Genomic DNA, 21597 nt, shown 5'->3' with positions numbered 1-21597 from the left:
CAGCTCTGATCCGCAACTTTGTTGCTTGGCTGAGTTTTCTTAAAGCGCTACAAAATGGCGGAGTGCGTTGAGTGAAGCCTCAGCGATGAGCTCGGTGATTGGTCAACCCTAGAAAATAGTGGGAGTATAAGACACGAGGAGGATTGTGATTGGATAAGACGAGTTGAAAGCAAAGGGCGGTTACAGTTGAGGAGGGAGAAATTGCGTGTCGTGCATCCTAGTATTGTTCTGCGTGTTTGAAAAATGTAGTATAAACTAATGGAATACGTTTTAATTTTGTTCAATAAACGGATTAACCTGTTATTTTGCCAGAGTAATAGTAACTTGACTTGATCAAATAGATCAATTATGCATTTAATGGTATACCAATCATTTTAACATAATAGAATACACGTGATCACTCTTGTCCACAGTTTTTAATAAGTCTAAACAGCCAATGGAAAACTAGACACAACAACAGCAGACTGAAAGCTAATCTAACCGGTTACATGAATATTTAAGTTTGAAGTGGTAGCAGAAATCCATTATGTCTGATTAGGGATTTGATTACTGTTTCCACAAAATACTAAAAGATGATGTGAAATATACCCTATAGGCTCTCTCTCTATATATGTAAATTAAATCGATAAAGGTTCCAGCATCACCGATACTGGCCAAAGTAGGACTATGATGAAGGATCTAGTCTCTTTTAGATAAAATACTGTAACTGGCCTTTGATCCGTCACACAGTCTTATGAACAGAATCTTATTTAGTTGGAATGCTGTCAGTTAGATTTAAGCGCCTCAGATATCAAAGGCTCCATGATCTCATTGATGTCTCAGAGCCTTCGCAGTGAGTCTTTTGCGACCACCTGGCTGAGTCGTCTTTACTGTCATTTCCCTCTTTTCACAGATCAACATTAAAACAAGCAAATAAAAACATTTTTGGTTTGATGGAACCATGTTGTATTCAAGGAAATGTAAAAGCCCTACATTAAAATGTATAGAAATCTTGGTGATTTCACATGTCTGATCTAAAATAACAGTTTCAATTTGAACCTGCAAAATGGTTTACAAGCTTTATATGTCTTGTCCAGAAGGACTATGGGACAATGAGAGCTTTGGCATCAAGTATCATCATCAATAATTACCTGTTTGTCACACTCAGGAAATTACTTTTCCCCCTGTGCCGTAGGAGACGCACCTGCTTAAAGCTAAATAATAGATGGGGGGGCAACAGAAACTGAGACTCATTGTCTCCAAGGTAGCTAAATGAATCATCACATGATCTGGCCAGGTAAAAAATAGGCCAGAGCAGAGGCCTAGCTATCAGTAAGGCCTTTACATTACAGTGGTGTACAAGAGAAGCTTTATAAAGTTATTTATATTTATAGAAACATTTCTTTATGTACGCGTTTACAGAAAAGTTAAAGGGATATTTCACCCAAAAATGAAAATTCAGTTGATGGCCTACATCTACTTCCATAGTGTTTTGTTTTAGTTTTTTGTCCATACTATGGAAGTCAATGGGGCCCCATCAACTTTTTGGTAACCCATATTCTTCAAAATATCTTCTTTTGTGTTCAGCAGAAGTGAGAAATTCATATAGGTTTGAACAACTTGAGTAAATGATGACAGGATTTTCATTTTTGGGTAAACTATCCCTTTAAGTGTTACATGTTTATATCATAGTGTGGTATACAGGAAAAGTTTTATACATTTATTCATCTTTACATATTTCTATTACAGTGGTGTCCAGGACACACATTAAAGTTATTTACATTTACTTTGATCTACATTGATGCAGTGTTTCTGTAAACATAAATGACTTTATAAAGCTTTTCCTGTAAACTGTAAACATGTAAATATAAATAACTTTTATACCATGTTATTTATATTAACATGTTTCCATTTCAGTGGTGTAAAGGAAACACATTATAACCTTATTTATAGGTTTACAGAAACATTGCATAAAAGTTATATGTATGTTGCGTTTACATTTATGCAGGTTTTCTGTAAACATTAATAACTTTATACAGCTTTCCCGTACACCACTGTCAAAGTGTAAATAACTTTGACACCGCGTTTCTGTATTTATGTAATTTTTACATGTTTACATTACAGTGATGTACAGGAAAGGCTTTACAAAGTTATTCATTCAAATACAGAAAAACTTAATTAATTTATATTTACACGATTACATTGTGTTTTTTGCATGCCACTGTAAAGTTGTGTATGCTTACAGAAACACTATGAAAATTATTCATATTTACATGCTTACAGAAACACTGTATCAGAGTTATTAATATTTACATGTTTACATTTATCTACAGTTACATGAATCCTTTGATCTAATCCCCAACAGTAAGTTTTGTCTAGTCTTTAATCCTTTGCCCATGCTTGTAACAAAGGGCCATTCTGGTAGTTTGTAAGGAGGCAAGCAACAGTGTGTAGCTGGTTGATGGTCTCGATGTTGGAGAGAGGGATGACTGTATCAAACAGCTGGTGTTGCCTCGCTCTGCAGATAAGGAGCTCAGTGTAGACCCTCAGCCGAGCAATGGATTGAGTCTCCTTCACCTCATTAGCTGGGAACTCTTCCTGCTTGAACAGGTAAGCAGGTCTGTAAACTTTGCATGGTACACAGTCATCTACAAAAAAACCTTTGTCGACCATAATGGCCATTCCAGGTTTCAGGAGCGACACAATCCCAGACTGCTTCAGAAGTTCATTGTCACTGACAGATCCTGCAAACAAGGATGACACAAACGTGACTGCACCATGCGGTGCTATGCCAATTAACCCCTTGAAGGAGCACTGGGACTCTTCACCTTGAAGCCGGAGAGAGGATGGTGTTCGGCAACGCAGCTCTATGCAGTCAATCACTACTTGTGTGTCTGGGTAGTCTTTGAATTCCTTTGGCATTTGAGCCTTGACCGCCTCCTCAGACATCCAGACGCGCACAGATCCAAGAATGGTGTACAGAAAATTGGCCCATTTTGTAATTATTTGACTCGCAGTGGACTGATGAATGTTGAATCTGTGGCCCAGATCCCTCTTTGTTAGCCCAATCGAGAGATGGACCATGAAGAGAAAAAACTCATCTACGGGCTGCAAGGACTGATACTGTTAAAATAACAAAATTGGAGAAGTGTATGTTTATATAGAGAAAGTAACATTAGAAACTATTACACTAGAAATCTATTTCCACTTTCTATTCTCACAGTCATGTATTTAATATATAGCATAATAAATGATAGATTATAAATGATAATTATAGAGTTGTAAATTGCATAAAGTAATTATTTACAGATGCACTGTCTGATGCTCCATCTTCACTCTTTGTTGTTGCTCTGGTCAAACGAAGCATGTTGTGGGATGCAGGCTCTATCAGTCTCCAGAACGCCATCAAGTGGTTGTAAGTCGCAAACCTGCACGAGATGTGGGACATGTTTGAGATAAAATAGACACCAACAAATGTAATGCACAAACTAGAGTTGAAGCTTACTTTTTGTTAAGAGCAAAATATAAGGCTTTATGAACTATAAATCTTTTTTTTTATATTTTTTTTATAATAGCCTAATACTAATAGCCTACTTTAAAATGATATGTTTGCATACAAACTGATTGAATGTAATGTTTTCAGATAATTGACTGCGCATCATTTACAATTAAATGAAAATGTATTTAATGAAGGCTTATATTACAGTAAGTTGAACTTAAGAGTGCTTTTTGACCTTCTTAAATAGGACTTAAGTACATCTTTATATGTCATATTAGAATTTAATTTAATTTACTGACAAGCATTTATGGTAAACAAAAAAAAAATACATACATTAATAGCATTTCTATTGAAACCTGTGTGTCATGTATTTAAATATATTTGAAATTGCACATTTGTAATGTCGCAATTTAGTACATTTAAAATATATATTAACTTTAAATGTAATATCAAATAACCACACTACAGTTAATTATAGTCAAGTGCTTTTAATGTGCTTAACTATGTTTGTTAACACATCAACAACAAAAAAGTTGACATTACAAAGTGCACTTTTTGTGTGTTCTTAAGTGTTTTCAGAAACATGTCATCAATTTTGGGTAAATTACTCCCAAAAAAGTAATTAATTTCAGCTACTATATCTTCAAAAGTGTAACCAATACAAGTGTACAGTTGAAAAATACAGGAGTAGACATGAAAGCGCTCTTTTAAATGTTTTCAAATAAATAATATAAATTGCAAATAAATTATTCTTGAACTGACCAAAGTATTTAAATCGAGAAGGTTACATTAAAAACATAAATTTTAACATTAGGCTTTCAATTTTTATGTTAAATCCACTATTGTTTTATATAGAATTATTCTATAGTCTATACAGTATTTAATGCAATTAGATCAAAACTGTAAATTACAGAAAAATTAAGGGCAATCCCTTACTTTAATTAAGGGATAAGTAATTAAATTACAGAGATTCATTCATGCATTACACAGTGTTGTGTGTCATGAGAGTGTACTCTTTAGGAAAAGTTAAGTGGCATATTTTTGTATCATTATTATATTATGCGTACAGTTATTTGTAAACTGCAAGTGCACATTCAATACAATTAAGCGAACTTCTGTTAACATATGTATTATTAAAAGACCTAAGAGTAGTTATAGATTCAGAGGACCAATGTGTAACGTTATGTTATAGCTTAGCCTACTGTTTACGTTTTAGAGCTTACCTAGTGTAAAACCTTATGTCATCGTCAGATGCAGCAAATCGCCCCAAACAAAATCTCTGAAGCACAGTCAACTCTGCCAGCTGTCTCCTCAGGCTCTCCACCTGCTTTCGAAGATCTTCGTTCTGATCCACAGCCAGATTAACCTGGACTGGAGATGAGCAATAATCATGATCCCAATGCGGGAAGTCCTTAGGCACGCGATCCTCTTTAAAATCAGTGAAAACTTTCCTCCTCTTCCGTAACTCTGTGCGCTTTGGTGCTGGAATGGAATCGTTCCTCGGGAACACCGTGGGCACAGCGCCCTTCTTCAGCAGCCGGCGTGCTGTAGGAGTCGATGGCTCAATCAAATCATCACTCTTGAAGTGACGACTGCAGACTCTTGTATTAGGACTAACGTTCAAATCCTCACGCCCGACATTGAGAAGCCACTTTTTCCGTATTTCGTCGTCCAAAGGGAAACTATGGAAACTTATCACAGAATTAAACCGTGAGGACATTTTACAGAACGGGACACAACAATATCGAGACGATGCGCCACCTTCACGCCGAAGGTATTTAAAGCCTTTTGTGCTCATTACTAATACGATATATTTGAAAATAATATATTAAAAGTGCATGTTAATAATATATGTATTATGTAATGATGTATCAATTTGTTTGTGATCGATAGTTAACTTAAATATGTCAGAAAGAGTTTAGGCTACTACTAGCCTACTACCACAGTTTGTCATCAGTGAATACTATACCGGAAGCTCGAGTAGACACTGAAAGTTTAGCGGAAATACGTAGGCAGTAGGCATATATATGGCAAGCCGCTTTAGCATTTAACCAACCAATTTAATCCCACATTTTTTCCCAGAGATATGAATTTGTATGGTATTTGTCAGGAAATTAAACAATCAATGTCAATTATGTAAAAATAATAATAATTGAAAAGCCCATTGAAAAATGGGTTTTATGTCTGGTCACAAATGTGACCCTTAGAACACAGGGAGTCGAGGTCTATGGTGTTAATGCATTTACAAACTGACAAATATCCAGCAATTAGTTTAAAGACTGGTTTAAATAATTGAAATTAGTGTTTTATTACATTAACAAAGAAGTATTAGCCCCTTTCACACAGCAACCCCGGTAAATTATCAGAATTACTTTTCCGGTAAATACAGAAATATGCTGTTCACACAAGCAAAGGCTTTCTAGTAAGAGACCATTCACACTTAAGCACCAAAATACCAGGTAAATTCTGTGATCTCAGTCATCGAAAACTATCTTTAAATGCTGTGCCGTTGTTAGAACTTTAATGGGCTTTATGCACAGCTGCACTACTTCCTGAACTTCAGGCAGGTCCTCTGTTTCCTGTCTGACATTATTGGACAAACTGATTAATCCAGGGCTGCGTTCAGCCCCGGCAAAACGTTGCACAACGTTTTTTAAACAGAAACGGTGATGCGTTGAACACACTGTTCTGATGACGCAAGAGTTGCAACTATGGCAGCTGAGAAGGCTAATTCTTTGTGTTCTTTGTGAAGAATTTTCTGAGCCTGATGAAGTCGGTATAAATATGTGTTTAATACTACAAAATATGCTCGATGTTACAGTTACTGCACTTGCCGCCCAGAACAAAAGAGAACATCCCAATCGAGTGAAGGGATTGCTGAAACTGAAATGGAAGCACACATCTTACCTAATTCAGACTAAAATACATCTATTTAGCCTCACATACTGACTTTATTTGTAGGTCATACTGTTTTAATACCCTGTATTTTCTTTCTCATTTTTAGGAAAAGCACTTAATTACCATTGTTTATTTCTATACCAAATGTCATACACTTGCAATGAAGCTAAAAATATAAACAACTACATCATTATGTTGATATCCTATATTTTTACAATAAAACTTACGACAAACATGTCTTCTAATATCCTCAGTTGTTGCGTATACCGAGCTGCATCGAACACATTTGTAAATTACTTTTCCTTGAACCCATTGTGCAAGTTCACTTTAATACCCCGTGTTTTATATACATGTTGCTGCTGATTGGACTGCAGTTCTGACACACCCACCAAACAAGAGAAAACGTATCTCAAACCCCGTTGCACACCGGTGCACGCCGTTTCCAGGAAACATGACGTTCAACCCGGAAACCGTAGCAAAACGTTGCGCACCGTTTTGAACTTGAACATGCCCCAGGTGTGCCTGACCACCTGGATTAATCAGTTTGTCCAATAATGTCAGACAGGAAACAGAGGACCTGCCTGAAGTTCAGGAAGTAGTGCAGCTGTGCATAAAGGCCATTGGCCCAAAGCAGAGTTCTTACGTCAGCGCCGCCATCGGACTTTTTAGTATGTGCTCATACCGGTAATCTTCATTTTCTTTGTTAAAGAAAAAAGCGCTTTATGACTCCTCTGCATTACATTCAATCCGGTTTAATCCAGTTTGGCGAACCAACAGTTCTTTCTTTTGAGGGGGTTTGGAAGTTAGGGTTTTTGATTAAAGATAACACGGGCACATGAATAAAAAAAGAATTGTGTGCACGGATAAATTATAATAAACACTGACAGCTATAAAAAAATATTTTTTTTTACATTTGAATCGTCTTACATTAGGATTACAGAGATATCTCTTATTATCATTCTGACTTCAAATTATAAATAGTACTCATCAAAATACAATTGAAACTAAAATATATCCATGAATAAAATCAAACCAAAGTTTTCTAATATAATTCTGCTTGCCATAGTGGGTCGTGCATAGACGATTTGGTGACACCATGTGGCAGCTGTTGGACATTACAAATAAAACACACCTGAACCAAAACATTAATTGAATTTGGAGAAAAAAACTTTATTACTGAACTGCAGAACCAAACCGCGTACTCATGCTGTTACAATATAGCCAACTTGGGAACAGCATGACTGAGCAACCAACCAACAAGCAACAAGCTCTTTAAATTAGGTTTATTGAGAATAACCCATACAGGAAGCACAGACTATTTATTGTAACAATATACACCATCTGTAATGCTGCTCTCTAACAATAAAATCATGTAATTAACAAGATAGATATCCAATAGAAATATATGGAGGGTTATATAGAAAGTGTTGGTTCACCCTAAAATGAAAATTTAATCATAAGTTTCTCATCCTGGTTATGTTCTAATACCGAATGCCCTTCTTTCTTTGCCGGACTACAAAAGGCTTGTGTTCGTCCATATAATGACAGTGAATAGTGACCATGTAAAGAAGTTATCGCTTTCACATCTGGCAACTGTCATTCTGACTGTCATCTGACAACCGGAGTTCCAGTCCGGAGATATTCTACTCACAGTTAAGAAAGCACACAGATAATTCTTTGGGATTTCTTGGCATTGTATTTCTGTCGTGTTTTATTCATCTTAATTTCTCACAACTTTTGTGCTTTTTCTGGGCAAGTCAGATTGAACTGCGGTGCTAATAGAGTCTCATGAACGCACGTCACATTATAGCTTTGCACAGAAGACCAAAGGCCAAGGTTAGGATTTTTGTTAAATAATACATTATTGTTTTTTATGTTTTTAAATTTTTTTTTTTTTACCAAATAGATACTATGGAGGTCAATAGGGTTCATCAACTGTTTGGTTACAGACATTCATCAAAATATCTTCCTTTGTGTTGAGGGTGAGTAAATGACGACAGAATTTTCGTTTTTAAGTGAACTATTCTTTAATTTTCATTTTAGGTTGAACTATCCCTTTAAGGCACATGGTGATGGGCAAAAATGACATGTGAAGAAAATTTTTATTTCAATGCTTTTGCGTTCACTTGCAAAACTTGTGTGACATAAGATGGGAGGAATAACTATATTTCAGTGCTTTTGCAAGTGAACGCAAAGTTTCATGGGGATGCAAAACTTTGGTGAGAGAACGCAAAGTGTCACATGGAATGCAAACGCAAAAGCATTGAATCATATATTTTCAATCACCATATCTCATTAGGGGCTCAAAATGAATTACAACAGACACATTTTCATGTTCTCAGGTTCCATGTTCTCTGCCACTTAGATAACTGAAAAACAAAATAAGTAACTGTTACTACGCATGATCTGAGAAGAAACCACCAAAAAACTTTTGCTGTTGTTTTTTTTTAACGGTAGATTTACTTACATGATCGGGACGGCACTAATGTAACTAATGGCACAGGAGAGGAGGAAGCAGAAGCCACTGAACCAGCCGAGAGTAAGTGGGTAAATGGAGGTGAAAAAGACATTAGACAAGAGGTCAGTCACAGCCAGAACCAGCTGGAGCAGCCCAAAAACTCGCCCTGCCAAGAGAAACAGCAGATGACTCTCATGAAGTCAAATAACATGCATTATGACTTCAAATATATGGCTTGTACTTAGATGTACGACTTCCATATATGGCCTGCTAGAATAGTTACTTCTCTGTCTTTAGTTTTTGTTTCTGTGCATTGGTGACTTTACCATATTGCTGTGGAGGCAGATTCTTGGACAGCATTGCTCGCAGAGTTGGCATGGGAACGCAGGCGAACATCATGATTCCTCTAGCTGTTTGAAACAACACATCTCAATGCAAAAACATATTCAAACCAAAACAGCTTTACAATGATGATTTTTTTATATTGCACATTATGTCGGTCACGTTGGACTTATGACACCTAGTAGCGTAGATGCAGCGTCACGGACATGTAAATCTTTTGCCCTCTTGCAAAATTCGCAATTGCGTAGATTCCTATTGAAATGACTAGATTTCGTCTGCAAAAATGCGATAAACTGATCTTTAAACTCCTAGTTAACTCATTGTCCACAGCAATATTCAAAGGTCCCATTTTGACTTTGTTTACTGTTTGATAGTCCAGTTTCTACCTGATAAAATATTTTAGAGCTTGGCATAACTAAAAATGTATATTCAGTATAAAAAAGATTTTATTAATTTACATGACAATTTACATGACCATGTAAAGAAGATATTTTGAAGAATATGGGTTACCAAAGAGTTGATGAACCCCATTGACTTCCACAATATTTTTGTCAATGGGGCCCATCAACTGTTTGGTTACCGAGATTCTTCAAAATATCTTCTTTTGTGAAAGAAATTCATAAAGGTTTGGAACAACTCAAGGGTGAGTAAATGATTTTCATTTGAAATTTTCATTTTTGGGTGAACTACCCCTTAAAACCAACTTACCCAGGAAGTAGACCCAGCTTTCTATTGCAAATGTCATGATTGCCATCCCTGTGCAGTTGGACACAATCCCCAGAAGAGTGAGGGCTGTGTCCCCCAACACATTGAACAGAATCACAACCCCTAAGAAGCTACTGAGGTACATGGCACTAGTGGCGGCCCTGCCATATCCTGCCCACACCGAGTCCCAGCTCAGAGGGGGCTTCAGTACATACAGCTGGAGCACATTTTCTGCCCCGATCACGCCTAACATGAACAGCACCATGGCTGTCATAAGCATGCCTATGGAGACTCGATCCATCCTGTTCCCACTTTCGGATTCAGTCAGCAACGGCTCTCCCTCGGACTGGGAACATCTCAAGTCAGAGAAGGCAAACACAGTGTATAGTAGTGCCACAACGCTGACAAGAATTGCTGTCAGGAGGAGAATTGATGGTCCCATCTGGTACAGATATCCAGACAGGAGACCTCCCACGACCCCTGCGACCCCAAAACAGAAGTCCACGATGTTGAGTTTAAGAGTGCGTTTGCACTGCTTCGAACTCAGAGATGCCAGGGCAGCCACCCCGGCCCAGAACATTGGCCCGCCTCCACTCAAACCATGCAGCAAAGAGCCCAAGTACAGAAACTCCAGAGGAACATCACAGTACATGAAGATGACAAGCATAAACATGCCCAAAACTGAACCCATTTGAGAGGCCACCAGGAAGACTTTAGGTCCATGACGGTCCGCCATGCGGCTCAGTGGTATAATGGACAACATGGCCGCCAATGAGGATAACACACTCTGAATCAGAAGAAAGCGTGAGGATAACGCCTGTGCTTGATCACTGTCTCCTCGTGTTGCCCTCAGCGAATGGTTGTACACAGTTTGCGTGAGGGCCATTTCAAAGAAGGACGTCCCCAGTTTATTGATGACAACCACTGGCTCCACTAAAGTCAGAATGGCCCCCATTTGATTGGCAGACCTTTAAGACAAAAGATAAGCCTTATATATATTAGTGCTGTCAATCTATTAAAAAAAATGAACTAATTAGCTTAATCACACATTTGTTTCTTAAATTAATCATGAATAATCAAGTTTTTTGTCTCAAAAGTCTGCCATGAAATGAGAAATCATAGCAATTCAACATTACAGTATAATTGAAAGCCATCGTTTTTAACATTAAAATAGGCTTTAAAAATATAACAACTTTTAATTTAATTTAACTTAAAACAATCTTCACATAAAACCATTATAATAAATGTCACATTTAGTTATTGATTTTGTTGTTTTTGACCCATGTAACCTTTACAAATATGTTATGACAACATTTTACATACCAGTGAAATTTCTCGGTTCCAATTTTTATACCACGACAACAAATATTGGCCTAACTATAAAGTTTTTTTTTTTTTTTTTTTTTTTTTTAAGACAAGAAAACAGTCAGTAATAAAATGTGAATGCATAAAAAAATTACAAGCAATAGCACAAACTAGTGGAGTAAAGTTTGTGAACAAACTTTGATGTTTAAAAAGCTTGAAGCAGTTTTAAGTTGCTAGGGTGTTCTGAATGATTGCTAGGCAGTTGCTAGGATGTTCTGGATGGTTGCTAAGTGCCTGCACTCAGAAAAGTAACACGTACCATGTGACGGCAATACTAAGTGCAAGCGCTTATATTTTAGTTTTTGTCTTGTCAAGTACTCCAGTCATTCTTTTCCTTGTTTTTAAAAAAAAATAATATTTTAAGTAAACTAGAAATATGACATCCTTGTAAGCGTCTCAATTTACTAGAACTTTCACTAACATTGATTAACATTAATGACACAGACTGCAGCAGGTATATTAAGCTGCTGTCACTTTAAGAGCTAACATGACATGACACGGATTTGACACACAACTGATTTTCTCCCAAATCTTTTTTCAAGACCTTCAATTCGAAATCCTAACTCATTTTAAAACTCATTTGAGACTGTGCTTATGAGGATACTCACCAAAAACGGGCATTATATATGTATGTATACCAAATATTCTCAAATCAAAATGGCTCCTTTTAGTATAATAGTAAAATGTCCAACTTCAGGTTGTAGTACATGTGTCTTTTTGCTGTACAATCTCTCATGATTTTTTATTATTTTTTATATAGAAAACATTTAGGAAGCAACTTTAAGGTGTGTGTCTACAGAATAAAGCCAAACATATTTTGGTATATTCCAAATATTGGAATATATTCCAATATTGCATATTGGATAAAGTAAAAAATAAACTTCCAAAAATAAAGCCACCTTGAGAAATATTCACTGTTGTAAAAAAGTGTGACAACTATCCCATATCTTTCCATATTATTGACATTAATGTTGCATGGAAATAAATAGAAAGAGAACAACAGTACAAGCTGAAGTAAGCTTATGTTTTCTTCACATGGCCCAAAGATTAAGACTGATCATCTTTTAAATCAAAATTATAAATGCTGAATAAAATATGTCATCTCACTGATTATACACACAATAGCAGATGTTATGCAATTACACTCATGCATTTAAATGCTAGTACAGGCTAATATGAAAATTGATGTTAAAATACAGAAAAAAATCTCACGATATACTCACAGGTTTTATCTACTGGAAATGGATTTTAATTGATGTGAAAGCGTGGAAAGCCCCGCTTGGCATTGAACTTAGTTTAAATCAGGATAGAAGCTGTGTGATTGAAGTGAAAGTGATTTTAAAAGGAAACTTGTTGCTGCTTGTGAATGCATCTACTGTACCATGAGATTCCCTCAATTTCACCTCGGCGAGCATAAAAACAAAGTGTGATATCAATACACAGGGGTTCGTTCAGAGGTGGTTTTGAGTCTTGTCTAGCATCTGTGGCTTCATGTAATCTGTTTTACTGTTGTGTAGACACATTTATGACACTGCCACTGAATTACCAAACAATTAAGCATATTACCTTGCAAGGATTTAGAAAAATCATGTTAATAGAGTTTATTCACTAGGGGGCGCTGTAGTGCCATAGTCATACATGTGCTGGCATTCAAAGAAACAACAACAACAACAACAACAACAACAACAGAACACCACATTTAACTTGAATTTAACAGAAATATTGCACAGAGGTATTCATTAGATGGACTGGAGCCTGAGATTATTCTGCAGGTGTATCAGATTTTGACAGTGCTTAATTAGTGGGATGAGAATATTGGTGGAGCTTGTTAACATAGTAGTAGTTAGCAAACAAGTCAAGACACTCGGTATAAATGTATAATTTGATTGTTTGGTTTTTTAATCTTTTATTTTTATTTTTTACAATTACTAGACTAGTGTTTTCCAACATTTTTTGTCTATGTGTCCCAACATAATTAATAAGGCTCAAGTACACCTTCATAAACACCAAACATTCAGCTTAGCTCATTATATACTTATAAAGTCAGTCATTATTTATGTTGAAAAAAAGAAACAATAAAAAAATAATACTGTGATTGTAAAACCGACTCAGCAAATGTATAAAACCCTATTTCCTTTCCTTTTCCATTATGTTTGATTTCCTTAAAAGTGAGAAGTGATACAAATATCATAACATTTATCTCAATTAGTTTAATCTATTTTTGTTCTCTCTTTCGCTTAAAATCTTTTGCAGTACCACTGGTTGGGAATCACTCTCCAGGCCCTTGAATCTTGTAGCAAATCTTATATTCTACAAAAATATAATAAATATGTTTGACTAAATGAAACATCTCTACTAAAATCAAGCATTTTATTATATATTTTTAATATTAGTGTATTATCATTATTTGTATTATTAGGTTAACAACACAGAATACATCTATTAAGTTAATTTAGATACACCAGACTATTATTGAAACAAAACTTTTCTGAGTGATGATGACATAACTTACAATGTATAATCTTTAAGTAGATTGTAAATTTTTTTCTTTAAAAAAGACAATTCTCATATCACATTTACAATACTGCAAAAATCTCCAGAGCAACTTTTTGAATCTTCAAAATTCAATACAAAAGGAATATTCTATTAATATTTTACATTTTTCAGTAAAAAGCAAGATTCAACATTATTTCAAAACAAAGACCACTTTGTTAGATCAACAGGCTTGTGTGTGTTAATGAGTTCATGTCCAGGTCCAGATTTCTTAGGCCCTCCTCTTTACATATGGAAACTGGCTCTGTGATTATACTTTTCTTAATTTGTTTTATTCCTCATATAAAAAGCAAACTGACCTGTCCATTTAAGCACTGATGAAGGTCATTGAATAATCTGCACTACAGTTTGATCTTTTATTTTCATTTTTTATAAATGTGTATTTTTAAAAGAATAAAGGATGATAGTTAAATGTTACTGTTAATGTACTGGGCGGAGAAATAGATAAAGAAAGTTTTCATTATTGAATTTGCTAGAACTTCTCTGCATAAGCGAATGCATGCAATTCAAGCAGGCAAGATGCTCTCCACACCTACACTATTTCCACCATGCCAGTTGATTCTAAACAGCCAGCAAAACTGTGAATGAGATGCCCATCCATGTTTCACGTTCATTGACTTTATATGGTGAGGTGGCACAAGTAGTGTGTCTGTAAGTGCAATTTGGTATTAAAACTAGTCCTGTCTGAAGATGATTTCAGGTGTGCATCCTGTTATATCGATGATGATTCATTAGCTCCCCTGGTTGGCGTACATGCCCGCCTCCCACTGCAGGGCTCGTTGGTTTTTATGCCTTGTTACACGGGTGGCCTCTACGACCTGTGGAGAAACCACTGTTACACAACATGATCAAAATGGATCTTCATCAGAGAGCACTTGACATAGAAAACCTCATCTCACCTCATTGTTTACGGCATCAACAGGTTGGATCCCAGCGTACTAAGAGACAATGAGGAAAGAAAAATGTATAAATTATATATTTTTTTTATCGTCTCTAAATACATTGTTAAAACTGTATCTATTGTATGTATTTTACTAAATATATTATATTAATCAAAGATATATAACTTTTTTTTTCTTCCTTGGATTTGCGATTTGGAATGAAATTAAAAGGATAGTTCACCCAAAAATGAAAATTAGATGATTAAAGCTGCAGTCTGTAGTTTTTCCTCTTTGTTGCCATCTCTGTTTGAAATCTGCAATTGCAGTTATTCGAGGAATTCTCAACTTTACGTGGGTTGTGCCTCAGCACGGCACAGCTCGGATGAATCAAATTTTTTGAGGAGAATGTGCGGCTGTCAGTCACCGCGCCGCTGTGGATACTGTCATTCGGAATCACAGATTCTACTTTTTGGAAGTATGACCAACATAAGAATTTTCACATGAAAATGTCAACTGAACAAGTAAGTAACATCCACTTTTGTTCTGACCAACTAAGGGTAAAAAGCATTGCAGTAAATCGCGGTGATTAAATCGATCGCTTATCATATCACATCAAACCGTGCAAATTATACTTTGTTCTCATATTGTTAATGTTAACAACATCAGCATTGCGTGACTACATTTAATGTGTATTAGGGCTACCTGTAGTTCAGTCCATTTCTGTGCAGTCTAATTTCTAATTGTCATACCAACAAATTAATGTTCCTTAGAACTGGTTCTTACCTGTCCAGCAGAAAAAAAGCAGTCTCTGTGTCCGTCTTTGAACCCCTTCAAAACACGGAGTTCACGCCACCTTACAAAAGCCCTTCCGATATTTATCCTTGTTTTCACATGGGCCCGTTTGCAGTCTTTTTTTTTCTGTAGCCACTCCGAAAGTCTTTTGCATTTTACAACAGGTAAATCTCCAGTTGTCACTGGTGATTGTCGTTTGAATCTTTCTGGATCCGCCATCAAATTGATAAGTTTAATTATATCAAGTGCTGTGAGAAAAGGCTATATCTCCACCTCCAACATCCTCACATGCAATATAGCCTACTAGCCGGGACACCTTCTTTATGTGTACAGATATGACGCATTGACGCAAAGACATGCTCGAATTTCCCGCGGAAATCCACCAGTACCACTGGAGTTAAAAACATTATTACAAGCTTACCGTTTTGAATCGAGCTAAGGCAAGCAGATAGTTTTGAACACTGGCTGGTTATGTTTGCTCAAAAATTTATTTTGGATAGTATTTAACCCAAAAAAGTTACGGACTGCAGCTTTAAATGATGACACAATTTAAATTTTTTGGACTAACTATCCCTCTAAGGGCTATTTACTTAGGAGCTTTGTGATATCAAAGTGTTTCCTGAAAGAAACATGGTAAATGTGAAATTCAGCAGACTGAGTTCACTCACTGCACTTTCTTCCAGCTTCAGTTTGACACGTCTGTCCTCAAAGTCCTTTAGCAGTGTCTCAGTCAGACCTTTCTGGGAGACAGGTGATGACACATCAGCAAGTGTGCTCAAGGGCTTGATGGGGGTTACTCGGGAAACAGTTGGGGACATAGGTTTTGGGCTTCCCCATGGCTGGGGTGTCATAATTGACATAGAGGGCAGTCTGGAACTGGGTCGTTGTGAGGACAACGGTAGACTTTTATCTGGAGATAAAGAAAAACAAGAGATTATGATTATGATTCATTCACCTACTTAAACAAGTAATTTGTTTCCCCATTCCTTTTCTCTGGATTACAGTTCAAATGTTTAAATACTGTTTCATGTTTTCCACTGAATATTTTTGAAACAAATATATCTGTTGAAATGTAGTCTTAATTTCATTGTGGATACAGATTCTGTACTGATAAGTGTACTGTAACCTCGGCCTGACATGAATCCATGGTTTATATGAAGAGGGCCAAGCACCAGCACAAATTATATTGGAAAACAAGACATAGCATGTATGCATTGGATTGTCTGAAAAACAGTCTTTAATTTGAAATGTCCATTTACATCCATAAAGTAAATGATTAATCATTCTTCTGTGAAGCAGAATGCCATGTCATGTCCAAAGTTCAGAAACTAAGTTGGCAATTCTTTTTCATTCCTTTGTGCTGCTGACATCCATAAACATTTAACACTTAAGTTAATCAGTTAGCTATAAACAAGAAAGTTATGAAATGCATTTGCCCCAAATATTGTACAGAATAATAAGACAACAGACAATAGTGCCTATATGCAGTCCCCCTTTGCCCATTTGTTATGTTTATGTTTGCCATGTATTGAGTGCAGTGAGACTGAACAGTTTTACCTGCCATGGATAATCTAGAGACAGAGAAAGTGTCCAGACTCCAGGAATAAGGGTAACTATAATCAGTCTTCTTTTCTGGAATTACAGAATCCACTTCTGCTATGTCCCCATGTGGAGTTTGTGGTGAGAATACAGTTTCCTCACTACTATATAATGGAGACCTGGGTTCAGAGGAAGTAGGCACTGAAGTCATGGGTGCTGAGGGGAGTACTGAGAAAGACTCTCTCAGATTTTGGAGCTCTTGTTCACGCCTGAGGTCCTCTTCAATTTCCTGGCGGATGCTGTCTGGGGCATTCTGCATTTTGGGGCTCCAGTTGGTGTGCTCAAGGTGAGATCTCCTTGTAGGAGTGTACCAACTATTTTTTGTGGGATCCAATGGGGACGGAATATTTGGAGAGTATAATCTGTTCTTTCCTAACATGCTGTCGTCATTTTCTGCTATCCAGGATGGCTCTTTTTTTGTTCTGAGGTTATTGGTTTGGCTGTCAACACCATTTTCTTTATATACCCTTACTTTAGAATGGTTGTTTTCCTCTGAATATGCACTCATTTGGGCTTGGTTTCCAAAAGTGGTGCTGTCAGTGTTTCTTTGAACCATAGATTCATTAGGATGTCGATGAGGACAGCAAGGCGAAAGAACCTCCTTTGAATCTGAGATGTCAACTTCATCTACTAGTACAGGTTGCTCTGTAATCCACATGTCATTTTCAGAGACCGCTATTTGCTCTACATCATTTGAGGGACTTGTCCTCGTAGATGTGATTACAATTTCATCGGGTTGTGAATCAGATGACTTCTTGTCCTGTACTTGGTTCTCTCGAATATGGTGACTTGAAACACTTTGTGGGTTATGTCGCTGTTTCTCAAGTTCAAGCTCTCTCTGAATAAGGAAACTCACTCGGTTTGTTTCTTTGGCTTTTGCAGCTTTCACCTGTGAAGACGACAGGGTCAAAATTGGCTTTGTCCTAATCTCCACCATCTCTGAATTGTCTGAGCGCAAAATACCCCTTGATCGCCGTAGACTCTCTTCACGTTGTTGGGAAATTCTGATTTCCCTTTGAATGGGAGTCTCATTTGCACTAAACATTGTCATGTTACTTTCCATCTCTGAAATGGAAGGTTCGTTCGAAATGCTCCAATTATTGGTGTAGCCTCCACTTTGGTCACCAGAATCAACATCATCTATGGCACCACTCAGAACACCATCTTCTGGATCCTCAGTCACAGTTACAGTCTTTACTTGTGCCTCTTGTTGTGTTGCTAGTGGGATCTGCTTCTCCTCTAGGCTGTTCTCTTTGCTTACTTGTTTTGGAGTGAAGATGTTGGCTGTTGAGGATAGAGACTGTCCTCGCAATTTAGGGGAGTAAGTAAGCTGCTGAGGGCTCTGTTGGAAGGGATTCTGTTTTGATCTTTCCATCATTAAAAACTGCTTTCGTGCTGCATTGAAATCAATTTGCTCACTGTCTATGGTGCCAGGCTCAACCCTGGCCTGTTCGGTCTTTGCACTCACTGGTTTGTAGCGTAGACTAAACCCATCCAGGAGCCTTTTTGGCATGCTACTGAGGTCCAGATTTTCCAAGGCACTCCACTGCTCTTTAAGGGCAGGGCTATTCTTGGGTGCCTGATTCCGGATGATCTCAATTCGATCTTGATTTTCCTCCTCTTCATTCACTGTGGAGACATCCTTAACTCTGTAACGGTCATCTCCATTAGTTTCTTCAAATAGCCTTCCAGGTCTCTTTTCCTCTGTGTACGTCTGCAGCTTAAAGGTGCTCTTCTCCTTCAAGGTATTCAGTTTGGCCTGTCTTTTTGGAGAAATCATGTAGACTTCATTCATCTCTGCTTCTGGGCTTGCTGGGTCATCTACGAAGGAATAGAACCCAACATGTGAGCCTGTGCTGCTGGCAGTTCCAGGGCTGCCGGGGTTGCTTGTGGTATTGGCCATCCAGTCTTCACTGTCACTTCCATCCTCAGACACAGACACTTGTCGGGCCTGGACCATCATGTCTGGGGTGCTTTTACCACTGCCAGATAACCCCTTCACAGTGGGCTGCATGCCTGTTACTGTTATGCTTTCCAAACTGAACCTGAAAGAGTCACTGTCCTGACTGCTACTCCACGTGTTCTCCAGCGAAGGTGGTTGACCAGTAGGGCTCAATATGGAACGCAAATCCGACTGCTCTAGCTTAGGGGAGAAGGGCTTTATTACCCAACGCTTTGGGTTGCTAGTCATGGGGACTAGTGGATGGTTTGGGGCAGGTCTGGGAAGTAGAGGTCTCAGAGAAGGACGGGAATGGATCACAGCCTGCTCCTCTACTGAGGGGTGTGTGCATGAATCATATGGGTTGACTGTCACAGTTGATGCCCGTCTCTGTGTAAAAAAAACAAAAACAAAAAAGAAAACAGATTTACTACTGGAGTGTGTTGAGAGTATCAGATGTTTGACATATATTGTGTGTAAGTAAAAGTGACTAAGTATCTCCAGATATGTAACATACAAGGTTTAAGATGTCTGAGCTTAAAAGGTTTAGCAAGTTGTGTCTAATGAGTGAAAAACATTTACAATGTACATTTAGAATTTTTTTCCGAAACATTTTACACTCATAACATTACACAAAAAGTAAACAAAATAATTTAAAACTGTTAAAAAATATAATACATAGAGGGAGATAATACACTTTCACTTTCAATACACTTGCCCCTTGTGAAAATACACCATAGTTCTTGCAGAGTAACCATGTTTTAACTGTGGTATTTTGTACAATTTTGTTTAATTTCTTTATGTTGATGGCTAACTCCAAGCTAGCACAGGTTTATAGTAACTGTTATTTTAGTGGAAACTATGGTTACTATGGTCAACTTTAATAGTTTTAAAAACTTCAACTGACATAATTGTTATACAATGCATTTCCATGATTGTTTAGATTTCCTCAATTTACAAAAAAAATGTCCTTACTATAGTAAAATCATGGTAAATTGATATAGTTTCTTTAACTCAGCCTGCTATTCATCTGAAAAACAATGTTTCTGTTTGACTTTTTTACAGTATACATTAACCCATCTTCTACTTTGTATTAAGACATCTGTCTGTATCTCTGTAGTAAGAATTTGCTAATTAAATTATAAAAATGCAGCCAATGGGTTATTTAAAAGCTATATATTTTATGATTTTTAATAATTAAATTAAATGTGTACGTTTTTAATAAACCTATAAAGAAGAGAGAGAAAAAACTACATTTTTATAATAATTTCTGATGATTTAGTCTAATTTAGGTCTAATAACTTCTGATGACAAAAGTATTTGAAAATGTAAATACATCTTCAGTTGGTAATAAAGGTTTAAAAAGTTGTCACTCACCTCAAGTTATTGAAGAGATTTGTAGTATTCTATATTTTATGTAAAATAATTTATCATTGCGGGAAAAACATTTTCTGGTCTGAGTTACTGCATCAAAACAATAGATAAGACTGTCTACTCTGAACAAGCTTACGTAGTTGTAAGGGAGTTTTGCTTACTGCCAGTGGGTGCCCATGTGTGACATTGTGAACTGTGAACCGCTGATAAACTGATTTCCTGGAAACCGCTGCTCTGCCTATGCTGATTGGCTCAGACTGTTTTAGGGGTGTCCCAAAATGTGCAGAAAATGTACTGTAGCTTTACAGTGTGTTGACCAAAGCATAGAATCATGTAAGTCCAATTACAGGGAGTCTTTACCTAATGAAACCTTTTTTTTAACAGTTTCATTTCCAGATCCAAATGCAATTTCATAATGGTGACCCATATTTTAACAACCATTGATAACAGAACAGCCTGTTTTGATAGATGCTCAGTGGAATGTGGAATGGACTCAACATAAAAAGCACAAGTAGGTGCACAAGCTGCTCTTTTTTTATTTTCTTTCAGACAGATGCAGTCAAAGTACTCTATAAAAAACAATTGTAAGATACATAACCATATTCAACCTGATCAACCTTTAGCGTACAGTGACAATAAAATGTCTGAAAGTGAAAACATTCCCGCTATTAAAAATATTATAATATTGAGATAAGTACTTTTGCCTTTGATAAGTCATTTTCAAAGTTCTACTCTTTTAATTTACTGGTTACTATATAGGCCACTCTATTCTCGGATTTAGGCATCTTATATATCCTGTCTCTCTTACAAATGATCTCACGCTTTTCAAATGTATTTATTCTAACGTAACAAGACTTTCAAAAAAAACGTTTTAGCCAAAGAAAAAATGACCAACACTCACCCTCTGACATCAGAAGTGGAATCAGAGCCTGTAGTGTCACATGAAGAATGCACTTCTGTCTTTACTGCACTGACTTGACAAAGTTCAGCTAATATATCATATATGCAAGCATAGACACACCCCACACCCAGACTGAAGGAGTGCAACAGAATGATAGATTGTGTAACGGGTTTTGAGGAAGAATTGGCACCTGGCAGATTAATATAAAAGCTTATTACTGATCCATCTGTACACAACCATCTGATGGTTAAAATTAGAGATGTTTAACGGGCCTGAATAAATTCATAAACATTCTTGTTAACTACGATGTAT

The 21597-nt window shown here is 36.8% G+C and overlaps 3 protein-coding genes and 1 long non-coding RNA gene across 5 annotated transcripts; 1 reads left to right on the top strand and 3 right to left on the bottom strand.

Annotated features, from left to right (window-relative positions):
• Nucleotides 1-166: 166 nt before the first annotated feature.
• Nucleotides 167-5462, bottom strand: LOC309488494 (uncharacterized protein). The gene is made up of 3 exons (XM_082156768.1): nucleotides 4702-5462; nucleotides 3287-3407; nucleotides 167-3102 (listed from the first exon to the last, which is right to left on the bottom strand). The coding sequence occupies exons 1-3, from the start codon at nucleotides 5274-5276 to the stop codon at nucleotides 2362-2364; spliced, it is 1437 nt and encodes a 478-aa protein (XP_082012894.1). The 5' UTR covers nucleotides 5277-5462; the 3' UTR covers nucleotides 167-2361.
• Nucleotides 5120-8947, top strand: LOC309488571. Its single transcript, XR_014202194.1, has 3 exons — nucleotides 5120-5252; nucleotides 8283-8358; nucleotides 8834-8947. It is a non-coding gene; the product is annotated as an uncharacterized lncRNA (long non-coding RNA).
• Nucleotides 8288-12698, bottom strand: LOC309488532 (solute carrier family 46 member 2). The gene is made up of 4 exons (XM_082156811.1): nucleotides 9885-12698; nucleotides 9161-9244; nucleotides 8844-9000; nucleotides 8288-8745 (listed from the first exon to the last, which is right to left on the bottom strand). The coding sequence occupies exons 1-4, from the start codon at nucleotides 10834-10836 to the stop codon at nucleotides 8715-8717; spliced, it is 1224 nt and encodes a 407-aa protein (XP_082012937.1). The 5' UTR covers nucleotides 10837-12698; the 3' UTR covers nucleotides 8288-8714.
• A 134-nt stretch (nucleotides 12699-12832) lies between these two features.
• misp (mitotic spindle positioning) lies at nucleotides 12833-21565 on the bottom strand. 2 transcript variants are annotated; one of them, XM_082156739.1, is made up of 5 exons: nucleotides 21286-21565; nucleotides 17030-19400; nucleotides 16141-16382; nucleotides 14699-14737; nucleotides 12833-14617 (listed from the first exon to the last, which is right to left on the bottom strand). In XM_082156739.1, the coding sequence occupies exons 2-5, from the start codon at nucleotides 19260-19262 to the stop codon at nucleotides 14531-14533; spliced, it is 2601 nt and encodes an 866-aa protein (XP_082012865.1). In that variant the 5' UTR covers nucleotides 19263-19400; nucleotides 21286-21565; the 3' UTR covers nucleotides 12833-14530. The 2 variants fall into 2 exon arrangements, with proteins under 2 accessions (XP_082012865.1, XP_082012864.1); XM_082156738.1 differs by lacking the exon at nucleotides 21286-21565 and adding an exon at nucleotides 20388-21207.
• Between the last annotated feature and the right edge of the window lie 32 nt (nucleotides 21566-21597).

Source organism: Leuciscus leuciscus (assembly GCF_965113295.1).
Source record: "Leuciscus leuciscus genome assembly, chromosome: 23".
Taxonomy (NCBI): Eukaryota; Metazoa; Chordata; class Actinopteri; order Cypriniformes; family Leuciscidae; genus Leuciscus; species Leuciscus leuciscus.
This window is presented reverse-complemented; position numbering and strand designations above follow the sequence as displayed.

Excerpts from the sequence above, each read along its gene's own strand:
- misp (XM_082156739.1), bottom strand. The coding sequence starts at position 19,262 with ATGACTAGCAACCCAAAGCGTTGGGTAATAAAGCCCTTCTCCCCTAAG. Across the intron at positions 14,738-16,140 it reads TGAAGCTGGAAGAAAGTGCA|TACGCTGGGATCCAACCTGT; the intron begins GTGAGTGAACTC and ends ATTGTCTCTTAG. Across the intron at positions 14,618-14,698 it reads TTGATGCCGTAAACAATGAG|GTCGTAGAGGCCACCCGTGT; the intron begins GTGAGATGAGGT and ends GTTTCTCCACAG.
- LOC309488494 (XM_082156768.1), bottom strand. The coding sequence starts at position 5,276 with ATGAGCACAAAAGGCTTTAAATACCTTCGGCGTGAAGGTGGCGCATCG. Across the intron at positions 3,408-4,701 it reads GACATAAGGTTTTACACTAG|GTTTGCGACTTACAACCACT; the intron begins GTAAGCTCTAAA and ends CATCTCGTGCAG. Across the intron at positions 3,103-3,286 it reads GAGCATCAGACAGTGCATCT|TATCAGTCCTTGCAGCCCGT; the intron begins GTAAATAATTAC and ends TTATTTTAACAG.
- LOC309488532 (XM_082156811.1), bottom strand. The coding sequence starts at position 10,836 with ATGGGGGCCATTCTGACTTTAGTGGAGCCAGTGGTTGTCATCAATAAA. Across the intron at positions 9,001-9,160 it reads TCTGCCTCCACAGCAATATG|GGCGAGTTTTTGGGCTGCTC; the intron begins GTAAAGTCACCA and ends TTCTCTTGGCAG. Across the intron at positions 8,746-8,843 it reads ATTAGTGCCGTCCCGATCAT|TTATCTAAGTGGCAGAGAAC; the intron begins GTAAGTAAATCT and ends TTTGTTTTTCAG.